The 17,891-nt window shown below is 37.4% G+C and overlaps 1 protein-coding gene across 1 annotated transcript in view; it reads right to left on the bottom strand.

Moving 5' to 3' along the window:
- LOC124170666 (neutral ceramidase) overlaps positions 1-17,891 on the bottom strand; it is a 72,597-nt gene that overhangs the window by 25,151 nt on the left and 29,555 nt on the right. Inside the window, exon 2 of the mRNA XM_046549545.1 lies at positions 9,286-9,450. Coding sequence (XP_046405501.1) covers positions 9,286-9,426 — 141 coding nt within the window. The 5' untranslated portion in view covers positions 9,427-9,450. The remainder of the gene's footprint in view (positions 1-9,285; positions 9,451-17,891) is intronic.

Here is a 17,891-nt window from a genome sequence, read left to right as displayed (position 1 = left end):
ACCGTCCTAAAGTTAGGATTTCGAGCGAAGAAAATATCCTAAAAAAGAACATCACGTACACTGCTGTATCTGGACGGCCAGGGCACGAAGGATTACCCTGTGAAACTGGGGATAGAGATAAAGGTAATGATTACGACAATAATAACTGTAATTTTCATTACAGTGTTCAAATGGTCACGGTAGGTGCCAAAACCATGAGCAAAGTTTATAGTGCTTTATGCTGGGGTGGAGGGCAGCAATCCTGCCTGGGTTTAGGGGCTATGGAACATTCCCCAGTGAAATGGGGGTTGTTCCATATCCTCCACATGTTCCTGGAAAACTAGTTTAAATTAGCCTCTGAAAACAGCATTTTAGTTACTACCTAAGACTAAAATTTATTAAAACTTTTGATGTTATTTCCAAACCTCCGCCCATGGCCACAACCACGATACTCTTCATCCCAACTTATTCACATTCCTTCACTTAGCTCCCTCATTCAACTCGACCAGAAATGTTTATTCCATCCTTCTCCTACTCACTCTTCTTTGCTTCGCATACTTCCTTCCATGCCTTTAAGTTTCCAGTATCCCCACGTCCATTAGTGGACACAATGCACGCCGTCAACCTCCTCTTTATCTAATCTTCCAACTTCCTCTCGACACCCACCATATTCGGCGCCTCATTTTTCTTATGACCGTTTTACACGGGGCACGTAATTGCGCAGGTTAGAACAGCATTTCTTTTTCAAATTAGCGTGGAATTGCACGAGCGAAATCAAAACTTGATTAAAATTTATATAATATATTTTTGTAAAATTTTATAAAATAATATATATCTATAAATGGCTTAAATTAAATTATTTTGCCATCTCATGTCAATGCATTCTCGCATACGTTCTAGCAATTCACATTTTTACACGACACAATTTTGTTTGTGCCTTCATATACGCGCCAGATTGTGCAAATACGTGCCCCGTGTAAAACGGCCTTTATTGTCATCCCTTCGTCCGTTCTGAAAACGTCTGTTTTATATTCATATGCCAGTATTGCCTACCTTTTATTCACCCCCAGGACTACTGTTTCCGTCAGAAGGACCCGGGCAGACCTAAACCTTCTCCACACACCCCAAGCCCGTAACAACGAATGCCTAAATTCCTTCCTGATTATATCATCTGAGTTTTGGAATTCAATACCGCCGCCAATAAAATGTTCCTCCACCCCGGAATCTTTTTAGAGGAAATTGTGAAAATATTTAAAACCATAGCACCGTTCTGTCCGAAATTTATCAATCTTTGTGTTGATTAATTTGATTTTTGTTTGAATCTTTGTACTCAATTACTTTCGTTCTTATGCTATGCTATTTCATAAATATTGTATTTTGAGCAGAATGATATTGTACTTATGTAGTTTGCTGTGAGTTTCCCAGAGCATCAATAAAGCATGCATTCATTCTCTATCCCACCTTCTCCATTATCTTCCATTCAAACATCTCCCTCTCAAACCCATTCTCATCCTCTATATTCTCATCCATGTTCCTGCCCGTACAGCTGTATAATATTTATCAAACTTTTCGAAAGCCTTCGCACTTCTACAGTATCAACCGCTCGTCACCTTTTTTATTTTCACGAGTACCTCATTTGCTTACGATATCCACTTCCTGATGACGTTTTCGGAAGGAAAACGGATTTCACGAGGAGGAATTTACTGCAGAAATTAGTGCTCAGAGGAATCCTGTTAGAGCGTGGAGAAAATACTGACCATCAAAAGGGTCGATAAGGAGTGTGTAACAGTAGAGGGTGGAAAAATAGTGTGGAAAGGCTCAAGACGTTCATATAGAGAGGAAAAAGAGAATGGAGAAAATTATATGGAGCAAAGGAAGTTAAAATTCTTAAATTCGTCACCATAGAAAACTCAAGTAGACTACTTTATGCCACGACACTCCAAATCGCTTCATATTCAGTTTCTTTCATTTGGTAATCACGTAAAAAGTACTAAGCGTCGTATTCTTTGTCATCTATTTATGACATAGAAAGGATGTATGCACTGCCATTATTCCCATCGAATAATTAATGTTACAATTAAAACCGTTACTCATAAACGAAAAAGAAAGATGAGCAGCTGCAATAAACGGTAAATCAATTTAAGCAGCTAATTGGACGACAATTCTATGGACAATTAAAAGCATTAGAAGACCTTTGTTTTTCGCGTAAACTACAACAAAAAAAATTGACACCCGGCATCACAACAAAAGTAAACAAGATACTGAGAAGCGAAAATGCCACGCAATCATTTGAAAAAGAAACTTAGTCTTTCATTCACAGCGATTTTCCTCTTGAGCAAGAGGGGTTTGTCGTTTTCCAAGAGGTGCTGTCGTGTGTGGCATATTTCGAAACAAATATACTCCCTATTGTCAATATTTAGGCAGGTTTTTTCACACCTTTCTCTAATCCACAACTGGCACCCTGCTGAAAAATTTCTAACTTTCAGATATGCTTGGGAATGCTCTTAAAGGTGAAGAACGAATGCATCCTCTATAAAATGAAGGGAGGCGAATTAAAAATAATAACATTTTCTCGGGAACTAAGGACACTGAAAAAATTCTTCCAAACTTTAGCTTACCATAACGTAATAAAATATTCGTTAAAAAGCTGTTCTTGCGACTACAATGATAGAAAAATTGATAAATTTAGGTTAATTGACAAGTATCTACCGTTCACGACCTAAGGATTGTCAGTTAATGGAGTTAACAATAGAAAATTAGTAACTAGTATAACGAATACAATACAATCCCTCTTCCCTGTGCCCGGTGAGCATAAATTTTACGCTTTTAAAGTTTTTACTTATACTTTTTCCGTTGGATTTGCATGATTGAAAGGAAAAATACGTATTTCAAATGTATGGGAGATGTGGCCAAACAAAAATAAACCTTAGAAAAAAATTGTTTCAGCAGCTTAAGTTTATTTAAATACGTCCCTATTTTCCACGTAATTGCCGTTCGTTACTGAGCATTTTTTGCTGTACTGCGATCACTAATTCAAACCCTTCATGCAGAGATTCTCCGGCTGGGAATTGAGATTCCCGTACTCGAATAGTCAAATCGATACGGTGTGACTAGGAGTGGCTTAATGTTAGCTTCGAAGCGGAATCTGCATCAAAAATATCATATTATTCATCTTAAATGTATTTCTCAATGATTTTTTTAAATCTTCTAAAAGTGAATTCCCAAGCTCGGCGGCTGAAGGCCGACCAACGAAACATGGCTCTATTTGAGCGACACAAAGTGAAGAAATATTTACAATTATATAATGAATATTGAAGTGAAATGCATAGGAAATAAATCAGTGCTACCGAAGTAGTATTTCTATTGGAATTCCGCAGCTTTGGAAGTTTTTTTTATATTTCATTGGATAGTCCCAAAGTTTTTATTAGATAATCCCAAAGCTTAATGGAAGGTAGTGATGAAGGCGTACAGCTTGCGCCTTAATGAACTCGTGTATGGCCGGAACTTTAAGAACGCGTCTGATTTCTGTGATTGGAATGAGTTTGCGCTAGTTTTTGGGGTAGCGGAGAGTTTTTTGGAACTGTTTGAAGCGTTCGGGAAGTAATACTGAATGTTTTTTTTTTCAGAAAAAAATCATGCTACTACTTCACATCATCATCAAAAAATAATTAAAGTCATTTAATACTACTTATAATAATTTGTGAGAGACTGGGAGAAGGGAACGGACATGAATCCCATGGCGGCTAAAATGCCGCAATATCTTTCATTTTCCATTTAATATCCGGGACTAGATAAACAGTAGGGGACGAACTCCTCAAGTGTTTTATAAAACTCGATTCCACGCGTCACTGTTGCCACACCCACTTTTTGAGCCTCTAAGAATAACCAAAGCCCAAAATAGTTCAATTTGTGGTTTATTTCCTACTTTTTCGTTGCTGTGAGACTGATGTGTGTTACATGAAGGCCAGAATAAGATGGGATACTACTGTGGTATGGCAAATGCACGTCTGATGTAAGTTAAGAAAAAACTGTATTGGGCAAGCTAAAAGTGAAGCCAACTCTTTGCTCATGGAGATATTTGTGTTTCGCATTTAAGATAAAAATTATTCTGAGAAACAGCTAGATTTATCGTAATGGATCCGCTTAACAACATGTATCTGCGAATATGACTCTGAAAACTGATTTTGTTGTCACGTAATCCGTCCAAAAAAAAACTACGTGATGGACAGACCGAAAATTTCACGAATTGATATTTGTGTTTTTTTTTCGGAAAAAATTGGGATTTACCACAATATTTACAGAAGAAAGTACTAGGTTTCAAATTAGCAAAATATTTCAATCCGTTATTGTATTATACAAGCATTTTTCAGCATGCGGCCTTGTTTTTGACAATTTATGGCAGGATAAGTAATTCAGCGTGAAGGACTTAATTATATAATAGAGCCCATATATATGTGTTGTACCACATAGTGCAAAGTACATCTTGTGGAAAGTACATCTTCACTACCATTCCGTTTATTTCATTGTTGCCCAAAAGAATAAATATTTGGAAATATCAGCAGATGGCATCTTTACCTTAGATATTTCAGTACATTTACATTCTTAAATCGACATTTCCCCAGTGATACTTATCACCTATCCTCCGATCGGACAGCAAACCACACATTTCCTTAAGATACTGACCGATTACATTGTATACATCGGTTCGATACGCAGCAAATAAAGAAACAGTGAACTTTCGCAGAAACTAATTCCAAATTCGTTCCAGTGAATGAGATATCACGTCGTTGAGGTAGTTCATTTGTTGAATAAAAATGAGAAGCCTTATTTTATCAATTTACATCTATTGACTTGTTTACGGTGAAGTAGGATTTTCATACTACTTCACCTTATCCGCCACTTTTCGAGCACCTCATTTATTTATCTTTACTCTTTCTCCACATCAATTGAGACAACAATTATATATGTAACGTCGAGCGTGTAATATTATCCGTCAATGGAAATGATCTCACAAGATCTTTAAGAATAAAAATTCTATTCAGAGTTTCCTCCTTTGTTTTGCTCATAAGGTATAGTGTTGTTTTCCAAGGAGATTATAGTGTACATAGAAATATTTCACGTAAAATGTCGCGGACTGACATAGTCTTGCGAACGCACATGCGTGAAATTACCTTTCTTGCATGAAGATAAAAATATAATAAAAATTGAAAAAAAGTAGTAACGTATTTGTCTGCGTATTAATTTTCCAGTGAATTTCTCGCCTCAAATTATTCGCGCTAATCATGAAATCATCGTGCAAAAATCCCTTTGAACAGAACAAAACGCGATTCCTTCAAAATTTAGCCCTAAAAACGCAATGATAGACTATACATAGCATATATGTGTAGCAGATGTATAGCATAGGTTCTTAGCATTCATTGGAAAAATATAAATGAAATTTTCATTTAAGCCAAAGGTACGATAATTAAGTACGTGGAATTGACCTGGAGTAAAATATTCTCAAACGGAGAGGAACCGTCAACTGGTTCAGATTCGAGTCGGCGCGGCGGCCTTTTGATTATCAGGCAAGGTCATTTCTCCTCCCTCAAAGCGGTCGCTATCTTTGCGTGTCTGACAATGTAGACTATCGCGAAGAATATACAAGCCCCTCTGAAACAACACTTCTTATCTGGCGGCACCTTATAGGGATATCGATGTAACTGCAGTGCTGTCTCCGAGTGTAAGACAAGACATGCCGTCGCAAAGCGCGCAGCAGACCATAGAGGTGATTGCTCTAAGGTGACCCGGGATGGCAACAACACGTTGTGCGGGGAACCATAAAAAACTATGAGCTTCCTCAAGGGCCAAAACCCACGATGCAAAACGCAAGAGGAATGACTCCTAAGGAAACAGGAAGGAATGCATTCATTTACTCCAAATATAACTGTGCGGCCGTTAACAATTTTTTATTTGGAAATACAAAAAGTATGAACTTTTTCCATTGGTCAGCTACATCGTTAAAACTAAACAGATACACCTCTGTGGACCTTGTTCTTATCAAAAACAGTACATGCGAGGTGGAAATTTCGAAAAATAAACAATAAAGATTAAACGCAGAAAAGAAAACACACAAAAAACTTTTCTACACCCCAACACAATCGTATTGATTTACTTTCCGCATAACAGAGTTTCCGGGATCACCGACAGTGGTGCTGATTTTGAATCTGATAAACTTCATGAGTACGTACGTACTGATAAGTGGCTAAGTCATATGCACTATTCACTGTTGTTGCTAAGACGACAATCTCAATCTTAATCTTATCTTGGGACTAAACACATAAACATGAGTATGGCGAAACACAAGTGGCAAAGGCATTGTGAGCTAGCTTAGCATTGCCTCTTTGAGAGCGAGTCGTCATCCCGCAGATAAACTATTCATTTCATACTTGAGCCATTGACGTTTATGATAAATTTAGATACAATGAAACAATCAAGTTTCCTGAAGTCTTGGACACAGTAGTCTAGAATTTTTATTCCCTAAAAATAGAGAGTTTATGACCAGTTACATCATTTCTATTTATTCATTTATTCCCATACCGCTGAAAACAGCCAGCTTTGGCCTTAAAGGTCGGGGTTTATAAGCATGGTAGCATTTAAACGCGTGCAAACAACCATGTCCTGGATAGGGGCAACTTAACCAGGCGGGAATCGATCCCGTGACCTCTTGTTTGGCAGGCGATGACTACCCCGCCGCTATTTTCAATTATTTATTCATCTTCTCTTAATATTTTAATGCTGTTAAAATTCTACTAGGGCGATGACATTTTTCTCTCCCTTACTGCGGATAGCTAGACTAAAAATGATTTCAATCGTTTCCAAGGGAAATACGAATATATATTTAAGTAATGCATTCACAAAAAAGTCAAACAATTTTTTTCTCAATTGGGGTTAATACTTGAGGAAATTTAGTTTTCAACCAGTGAATTGAATGTTGAATAAATTCTTTGAATACGTAAACTGCTGACTGCATCCAATTTTTCTCTTAAGTAAATGGCACAAATATATGATCTTATTTTTTATGATGTAAAATGCAAGCGTAAACAAAGATTCCATGCAGAGAGTCAGTAGGTAATGAAGAAGTAAACATTGCTGGAAATAACCAGTTGCTCTCTTTCTTTAGCTTTCAGCGAGAGCATTTCTGAAAAGAAATTTTTTTTTCGCGGTTTTCTCTATGATTGATTCTCTTTGACACTGACACTGAGAATAACATCTGCCTGACTTGCTTCAATAGAGACTGTTGCAATATGACTCAAAGATATACTAAGCACGAATAATTCCAAGTATTCATGTAAATTTTCAATCTCGCAATGAGCAAAATCTAACATATACCATCTGTGCCTCTTACAATGACTGAAAATGTCTTCCGCTTCCTCAAAATATTTCAATGGTGTCATCAGGTATAATTCACATCATAGGAAAAAAGGCAAATGTAGAGAGTATTTCGGGAAAAATTGAGATAAAGCCTCTTTCAATTTCCTTCGAATAAAAAGTCTTATCGGAGATGTCAGTTTCACGATAGCAAATTGACGACTTTTTTCAGGACGAAACTTGCTTGAAACAAGATTTATTTTTTTCTTTCCTTCGGCGCTTTTTGTTCGTTCCGGCTTTACTTTCACCGATTGGTCCATGATATTCCCACGCTTCTCCTGCATATCAATGTTCTCCACAAATCTTGAGTGAAAGAATTTCTGGAAGTTTCCACGTTTCCCATTTTTATTTTCTCATCATATATGCCATCAGCAGGTCGCTTCGTTCTTATATTGTGGATGTCTTTCTTTTCAAGTCGTACGTTCCCCATCTTTCCTGCGCAGAAATATTTTACAAAAGATATTTCTATACTTGTAGTCACTTTACCGCGGGTATATACATTAGAATCTATATTCTGCAGCGGACATTGTCATTGAATAATAATAATTAGTGGCACTATATTGATTCGGCTTAAGAAAATATTATCATTTTTTCATTCAGTCTCGAAAAAAATAATAAAAAATATTCAAATATCTATCCATGTGGAGAATCTTAAGGGAAAATAAATATTGGGCATGTGAATTCTTTTGTTGCAACTCCTCGATCTCGTTTGACCACTATTACTTGAGGACCGGTTGGAATTACATGCTCTGGGTTTTAATTTAGTTAAAATGTGAAAGATTACCCACTTGTGGAAATTTGTTAACTACTAATGTCAAAGTTCAACTTCCATTTTTACAATACTTCTTCGTCACCGGAGAACAACCAGTGCTAAGGCACTCATCATTTCATAAAGGTATTTGCCAGGGATATGGGTAGTGTAAATACGATGCTATTCATACCACGTGGAATAAGATGGAATCCAGTACGGAGGAATGGCCATGAAATATCTCGAAATTCCACAGGTATTCTAGAGAAGATTTATTATTTACTCAGGTAACCAAAATTCGACTCAAGATCAGATAATTCCTTCGCATAAAAATAATGCGTATATTGGATCTAAAACATACGTGTTAAAGAAAAAGGAAAAAAAACGTCAAAATAGTGCAAAAAAATTCCTTTCCAGTGCCTCCGATAAGATAGCACTTTCTGAAAGAAGAAACAGTTTGTCGTTGCGCTACATAGTATAATAAAAAGACTTTATCTAGAATACCTTCTTTAAATATTTAATCTCGATAAAAATGTGTAAAAGGTTTCCGCATTATAGCTGCTTCTCCTGTCTGGTCATTGAGATTCAAGTGTTATGGATTAAAATGTGCTTCAGTGCTCCTCAATTAACAACTTCTCATAAAATCTTTCTTTTAATCGATAAATTTGCTCGCATTAATGGCTATTCATGGGACTCTGTGCGAGACAAAATAAATGGGAAACCCAACACTTCGGATGGGATTGTAAAGAAATGATTTTCCCGAACCAATCCTTCGTTTACATGAGTTATTTTTCCAAATTCTTGGTATTATATGATGGTATGAGTTATTGTCAAAATGCATGAAGTAATCAACAACACAATTAGTTATTGGAAATAAAATAAGGATATCTTTTGGCGTGTAAGTGGATGGCTAGAATGATAAACTCGATGGAAGAGACGGATTTTAGTATTTATTTTCCCTTAAAGTTGTATAATTTTAGATGTCATTCCCTTTAAAGCCTATAACTTACATCTGGCTGAGTGCAACGATTTTATACAACAACGAAAGAATGGTCGGGGAAACCTCTGAGCTATCACATTTCTTGAGAGAAGAGGATATCCTTCTGATATCTCAGCTTCCGCTCGACATGTGAAATGGACGCGGTACTTACAAAAGGCACTTCAGCAGCAGGTCCAGTTACGTCTGCTATCCCAACTCCGATATCATAGGACGCGGATGCTGCTGTGAGCATTGCACTCAGGGAGCAGAGGGACATCACCGCCTCGGCTGCCGTTAGTTTGAACGAAAACATCCTGTGGGTGTTCTTGGGCACTCCCTGCAAAGAAAAGCCAGTCACATCACAAAATTGATACTTAAAAAAGCGTAAATAAGGCGAAAAGTTGTGATTCGGGGACCATTACAAGGCCAAGATGTGTTAGTAGAAAATGTGAAGCTCTATAGGCCTTTTTACACGCGTTTTCTAGGCTTGCTACGTCTACGGGTGTTTCATCGATGGAATATTGCAATTGATTCTTCCCGTTGTTGGATCGACTCGAAATGCAGCACACTTGCTTACTTCTGATGACCATAAAATATTCGGTAATCAGACATTTGAAATTTTGTTCCACTGTGCTCTAATTAATTAACTAAAATTACATGAGGAAAAATAGTTATTCATTTTCTCAACAGTTGATGTTAGTTACAATTTATTTAGGCAGATATTTATTTAATATCTCAGGGTTAATCAATTATGTTATTCATCACTAAAATTAGATAATAAAAATAAAGTAAAATCGATTAAATTTTTTCATCACTCGAAAAAGAAAGCGTGGGAGTTGATTAGTTTTAGATATTAATATTGCATGCTAATCTTATTCACCTGTTAGCTCTTCTACACTCATTTCTAATGAACCTAATCAGCACAAACTCTTCATTCTCAGAGCGATGAAAAATTATTCTTTAATTTTTAATTCAGTTGTGTTTAATATTTTTATAATTTTATTTTTAACGCTAATATTGATATTGTGTAACGGGCATATGGACGAATATTATTACCATTAATATTGAACCACTATGTAAAACTCCCACTGCCCGTATTGGAATTCTCAACAGGGAGCTCCGATTTTTTTCCTCAATTTAATTCCTGGGTCTCAATCGGTATATTTGGGAAACTTCAGCCCTGGGAAACTGCCCTGAGGTCTCCGGCAAGGGGAAGAAAAGTCAGCTCTATTCTAACACGGAGATGCGGATAACACCAAAAATATTAGCAAGTAATTTAGGGACCACGAAATATTTCAAAATTTCAGGAGCAATCATGTTAAAATCGGTTAATGTGTCTAGTAAAAATATGCATTAATTACAATAAGACACGCCACCACTATATGCTGCTTCGTGATTCTTCATCAACCTCATCCACTTTCATTATTACCGACTAGTGAGTGTACACGGATCACCATTCCAAAACATGGATGGACTAAAAGAAGTCCTCATTACACGCATGTTTGGGTCGGTATTCCGATAAAAATCCATGCCAGCAAGGTGGCCCTACTCCTAGCCATTGGACTTACAGTATAGGCCGCTATAGACTTCAACCTACGCTAAAACCAAATTCTTGACCTCATGATAATATAATCTATCTCGTTCCACGCTCAGGGCCGGGCAGTATTTCAAACACAAATATTTTAAAATACGTATTTGAAATGTATTTTAAATTTGCATTTGGTATTATCAATACACGACCTGAATGTATCTTGTATTTTGTATTTAAAATGCAAATTTTTGGTATGTTCCCTTTCTAATATCAAAAAGAAATTTGTAAAAAACTTTTGAAGTAGCTCTGATAACACTTCTGTAACATTGTACTTAAGAGATTACTTCGTTTTCATTAGAAATGTTTTCTTCAATTTTGCAACTATTCATAACGTGCAAAGGCAGGTTAAATTTTTTAAGATCTCTTAGTTGCCATACAAATGTATTTTTTACTTTAAAAGGTATTTAAAATACTACTTTGCAGATTGTTTTTAAAATACCCAAGTCAAAGGTATTTTGTATTTTGCATTTCAAATACATTTGGAGTGGTATTTTGAATTTTAAAGACATTTTGAGCGGTATTTTGTATTTTAAATACTCCTCGGCGAGTATTTTGCCCAGCCCCGTCCACGCTGTTAAACAATTATGCTTATTGCCTTGATTAGGTGAGCCCATCGTAGGATTGAAAGTCATGGTCGGCATTTATTAAGAATGTGGAAAGGAGCTGGCTAATGCAATGATGTTAAGTCGTAATTTAACTTCACCAGGTGAAGGCCGATTCAATGCTTCCAAACTCAAAGCGATAAATATTTTTATTTCCTCGCAAACAATCGTGTAAAAGGTGACGACCGTGATCTCATTCAGCGGAACGTGAGGAAGGAGAAATTCCTCAACAGCCATGACCTTGAATGATAGAGCCGATAAAATATAGTCATACGCATTGCAAGCCTGCCGTTGGGACAGGTGTAATAACGACGAAATAAAATTACTTACAACGCAATATTTACAAAAGAAGGTTAAGGAAGAGAGTCATTCCAGCAAAAAAGTGCATTGTGAACACCGTCATCACTAGAGGTTACGCCTCGAATGCGCAAAACAAGGAGGGTGAAACGAATGGGAAGAAAAAGAACGGAATAACAAGCCGATTGGCCAACGTTGCGTCTCAGTGTGGATATGGGATTCCGAGGATTATTGAAAAATTCGACTCGCCGCGCCGTGGAACATAGATCATTCAGCCTGTTATCCAGCTGTAAGGAAGGTAGACGCCCCGCTCCGTACCTCTCTGTAGAGAGTAGCTCGAGGCATTCAAATTCAATGGATTCTAACGACGAATTTTAAAGCTAGCAACGAAAATCGTTCACATAAGCCGACAAGTGCTACCCTTCCATCCGCCTCAGTCAGCTTTTTAAGGCCGTTTTACACGCTGAATGATCATTCGAATTCAATTCATTCGCCGTGACTGCTTTCCTCCACTCCCAAAATTATCACTGCACAATGCCATAAACTTTCGCAACGACTGATAGTTTCTCTACTCTTGACAGGGTCTGCCCCGTGGCCTCCAGTCTTTTGACAAACCAAACTACGCTCTTTTTCTATAAGCATGCAATTGCGAAATGAAAGTTTTCATAATAGGAAATATAAATATAAAAGAGTAAGGTCACAAATTTGATTGAAGAGCTGATTATTTGTAATAGAGTTGAATTCATTTGATTCGAGTGAAAATTGATTCGATCCACTCGGGAATTTTGACGCTTGAAAGCCAAATTTATTAGATTTTCTATCCAGCAAGATTAAACTCCGAATTTTCCATCAGAGATTCGCTTTTTATCTTTATTTGAAGTCATTTGTGGCTATGACCCCATCCACAAACTTTCCCTTGACTTCTTCAATATTAAATAGGCAGTTAAGCTCTCAAATTAGACTTTAAGCTGTGAAGGGCAGCCCTCTTAGTGATCTTGTTGCAATTGGGTGCTGGGAGTTCGTGCTTGTACAGTTAATTGTTGGGATCCTCGATTTAAAGGCCATTGCGAGATGCTTCCGGGGTATAAGTAAATAAACGAAAAAATAATAAGAATTAGATACAAAATCCCTTAAAATCAGGTTTTCCAAAACACTTTATTTACGAAGAATGACAATTTTTCGAAAAACAGGTTGGAGAAAAAGTCAGCCTTGAAAATCGTTTTAGACTTATGACGGACTTGAGGCAATACCATGGCATGAATCGTTCTAAAAGTTGTTTCAGTTGTAAATAGGGGAAATATATTTTTATTTATAAATATATTATTAATTTATACCATCATAACATAAATAAGGGGTCGCTAAAATGTGGGAATTAACGTTGCCTTGGGTCCCGAGAAATTCTTGAGAAACTATGCTGCTCAGGAGAATGCACGGATTGTTGGTTAATGAGGGAACGCTGTCTGTTTCCGATTCCATGATCGGTTGCAGCCAAGAAATGACAGATATGTCCTGCGACGAGCGTCGATTAAACATGAGGCCGATTAATTTTCCTTTCATGGAGAACGAATGATACCGGTCGTAGATCGCAGGATATATTGGAGGAGGATCGGCTCGGTACGATGAGTTTTCGATCCCGCTGCAACCATTCACTTCCCATTGTTCCCGTGGAGCATAAAAATCCACCTCATAAGAGTTATTTCCATCTCGTTCGCAAATTGATTTCTTGCTCTGGCCGTTCTGTATTCTTTTTTCAAAGGCTCACGGCTGAATTGCGAAACAAGTGGGTAGAAAGATGAGGAGTTTCAGGAGGAAATACGATCCTCCAGCGATGGGTCTCCTCCGGAAAACACTGTGAGAGCTCTTTTCAATTTGTACAACGATACGTGGAACGGGGTTATTCATAGCGCGTTTTAGGCTAAATCGGATACCGAATCCGATACTTCATTTCCCTCTCCCGTTCCACATCACCAACGATGTAAGATAAAACGATCGACCTACTTATTTAAAACGAAGAACATGACTCTTGATTTTTTCCATTACCAAGCAAAAACTAGCTTACAGGAAAAATAGTGACTTATAATAATATATGGTCACCCGTTTCTGCAAAAACTTTCGTCAAATTGAATGTATTTTGCAGTCAAGGAATTGATTTTGACGTAATTATTTATATGTAAAACCATTTTACCCTATTCCTTTTCAATTCAATGAATGTTTTGTAAAAATCGTAATGACTAACACAATTATTTTTAAAATATGCATCGAATCCGTGATTGATTTCATCGTGCAGTTTTAACTGTTGACCGTCACATTTACTACAGTTTGAAAGTCGAGGGTTTCCTTTGCTAATGAGTATATATTTAATTTGTGATTAATGCAACGGAAATAAAGCCCACCCCTCAATTATGAAAGGAAAAAATTCTATCACCGAATTGGTTACATACTTGCTCTAGAGGATATACATATAAGTTGTGCTAAACAAAAAGCAAAATATCGCTTGTTTCGGGGACAGTGTTAGCAGACTTTATCTAAGCTCTAAGGCCCACATAAGTCAGAAAATAATTTTTGGAAATCTGGATGCTTTTACTCATTCACTACTTTTAACATTCCCAAACACTTCTACATTGGATACGGTATACATCAATAATTATCAAGATAAGCATTATCCAGTGAGGTTTCCAATCGATAGGAAAATGCGGTAATTGCTTATTTCAATTATTTCATTCCACGCATTCGTATTTCTTAGAATATCATGATGATTGTCGAAGATTTCAGTTAAATCAAGGATGTACCCAGGATCATAAATAGGGGGGGGGCAAGCCAAGTTGTGATATTAGTTTATGAGATTGTTTCCTTGAAAAAATAGTTTTATTTTAGTTACATATATTATACTAATACATATCATTTCAAAGAAAATTTGCAGAATACTTTCGTTTCCATTCAGTACTGATTTTTCTTAAAGACTTTTGCGATTTCTACTTCTAGGGGTCAGCTGCCTTTCCCTCACTGGATACGCCCATGAGTTAAATCCCAATAACTATCAGCAACAAACACCCTAACATCAGAGGTACGGCTTAAACTGAAATGCATTTCACGGTGCCTTTAAATGTATCGATTTATGTTAGGAATTTCATAACCCTTGTAGAAAAGATTTTAGCCGAAAAAAAAACAAAAAAACGATAATTAAACTGAGTGCAAGTGTGAAAAACGAGTAAATTTCAGGAAAAATCCGCGGAATGGCCAGCGGTTAACCTTTGTGCAGTCAACAAGAAATGTCCTCAATAAGCGAAATTCCCCAAACAGCTAGTAAATTAACTTGACCCGGACTGGAACCAGGATCCCTGAACTAGAGCTGAGAGAAAATGATTTTTTTCTGCGGTAACTTTAATTTTCGATTGGACGTGCGGGTGTCTACTTAAAGTTCACCAATGTTTATATCCCAATAGCTATCAACAACAAAAACCCTAATATCCAAAATCCTGCTTTACCCTCAGGGATGTGGCGCTAGCTGCATTTTGGTATTTTATGTGCCGCAGCAATACATCACTGTGCCCTCTAAAGCTACAAAAAATCCGCAATGAAATACGAAGCTTAACTTACTTAATTAGTTGGAGCACGCGGCTGGACTCCGCATTATCCTGGTTCTAGACTAATAATTCAGCATCTGATGCATAGAGTATACCCTTCCATTATATATACTGGAGGTACATTCTTAAGGCAAAATATTGGTACACGAACGAAACATTTTTCATGAGGGGTCATGAAGAAAAAGGAACCACTGCCGTCACACGCCTCATCAGTCGCGTTGCGCATACGCAATCCCAATCAAATAGCTTTCAATCTCAAAATTCTGTCATGAATGGGGTCTTAAATTGTTAACATAAACAGCGTGAAGTCAGCGGTCCGGGTTGTTGATAAGACTAGGACCAGGAGGATGATAATAGGCTCGAGGCTTCTTAGATGCGTGTAGGTATGTCAGAAACTGGCGTGCCATGATGAGGAGGGGGGGACAAGGTTGTGTTCGACACGATGTTCGAGGAAAGGAAATTGATAAATAAAATTAAGAGGAGGCAACATAAGATAGTATATTGAAATGTGAGGGAACATTAAAAACTGTGAAATGAAAGAAAGGATTTTAGATACGGGCGAGGGGGGTGGCAAAGGACTTAGTAAATGGCTGAGATGAGGGAGGGCAGGCCTAATGCCAATTCAACGAGAGAAATACATGTGATAATGAAGGTCTTTTATGATTCAGAATAGGTATTGCTCAGCCAATCTGCTTCTATCGACCTCAAATTTTGTCTGTCTTGTCAAATATTGCCTGTCAGAGCAGTCAGCACTTTCTCAGTGGCATCCTAATCTCCTGGAAGAAAGCACTGACCCTGATTCTATTTTAAATTCACTTCCCACATATATTTACATCACTATGCGCGTGGAGCGGATATTAATCATGATAACATAAATTCGTTCAATTAACTTTCTTAATGACTACCAGCATTGCGTGCGGAACCCAAATCCCGGAAATTGTTCCCATTACCGTTCTCTTTCAAATGGAATTTATTTCCATTCCAAATTCCCTTGAATTAGATCGCGAGCTATGGACATTCACATTCACAACGAAAAAAATGATTGAATTGAGATGTGAAGGTACAGCTTTCTGGTTTTCCTCCAAATACATTTCAGCTTTACGCGATCTATCTGTCCTCGTCCTAGCTGTGGACATCATCAGGCCATTGAAGGGACGAGATGTCCGCACAAGGCCGGATGTAAACCCAGGAGAGCGGATTCCCATTTCCATTTCCGCACATTCGTTTATATCTGTATGGCGTGACTCCGCTGAATTTATTGCCCACGCTAACTTAGTATTCGTCCGAGGTAGACACGGGGACACTTGAATGTCTTCACGGGGACACTTCATCACTTCCAAGTTAATTTTTTTTAGTTCCTCCATTGTTTGTTTATTGATTCAATTCACGTCCGTGGCCGTCTCAATTTGGGCGGGTTCATCCAAATGGGCAAGTTGGCTCTCTTGTCGTCCAGTGTGTAGGCGTTCATTCTTTTGTGAGTTGCTACCATCGCGTCTACATGCGCCCTTCCCGAACTCCTACGTCATATATGCGCTTGGAAATACATCCATTCATTCCGAAAGAGGCCGCGCTATTGTATGCGAGTCAATTCATACTGGAGCATTCGAATAGAAAAAAAGTACTCAATTGAAGATGTATATCTTCCGGGATTTACACTGCGTTGGTCTATATTTCTTCCGGACGACAGTTTCGCCAGCGTTTCAGTCGGTTTCTTCAGGTCGCTGAAGTAAAGATACAGCATATTTTCCGCCTTATACGTCCTAGCCGTTGGCGAAGTCACCCCTTATTGGCTGTTTGAGGTTGCCTCTTTTCTCAAAACACGTGTCCATGCATGGGCGAGGGAATAGCCATCTCCCCTATTTTGGTTATTTTCTGTCATATACGCGGTGGGATTTGAAGACTACCCCAAACACCGATGCAGTTTATAGGCCAGAGAATCTAGATCTTCATTCACACCTACCCGCGGAAGCCTTCACAAGGAAAGTTCTTAACTCTGAATATCCTACTCACTGTTGGTTGACAATTTTATTTTCAACCATCTTGTAAAAACAGTATGCGGAAGATTTTTTTTATCCCAACTTCACTCCCTTCCATGAACCGAATGATTTTGATGATTAGCGATTTCGGGTGTGATCAAAAGAGCCCATCTAGGTAATGCTCTGAAAGGTATATAATCTCAGATCTTAATTGTGGTTGGAAAAAATAAAAATAAAGCAGTTACCTTTATGCCCAATGCGGTGTTAATTGTAGACCGATGAATATGTAGATTGTAAGTGTAATATTAAAATGACCAGAAAAAGTAAAAAATATGACTATGAATATCGGAAAATTTTAGTTTGAACTTTCAGACATTATTATGGACATTTCAAGATCTGAAATTAAAAAAACCGAAATTATTTCCAAAATTGAAATGAAAGTTTGCAAAGGTATTACAAACAGTACGACAAGACAACGAATCCTCTTACAAATTTTGGGCAAGATGATTGCATTTAGCTAACTCATTAACTATTGTTTAGCTTAGAGTACAGAAGCAATTGAATTAATTTATCGGTAGAAATTTATTGACTGGTTCCTTAAAGTTTGTGGTTTTAAAAGTAAACTTCTTTGTTTTTATTGTAAACATCTATGTTTTTTTCTGAATTAAATGTTTATTATGACATAATTCTTTTCACACACGATAAAACTGCAGGCTAAAAGTCGGGTC

This window comes from Ischnura elegans, chromosome X, assembly GCF_921293095.1.
Source record: "Ischnura elegans chromosome X, ioIscEleg1.1, whole genome shotgun sequence".
Taxonomy (NCBI): domain Eukaryota; kingdom Metazoa; phylum Arthropoda; class Insecta; order Odonata; family Coenagrionidae; genus Ischnura; species Ischnura elegans.
The sequence above is the reverse complement of the archived record's forward strand: the minus strand, read 5'-3'. Positions and strand labels throughout refer to the sequence as shown.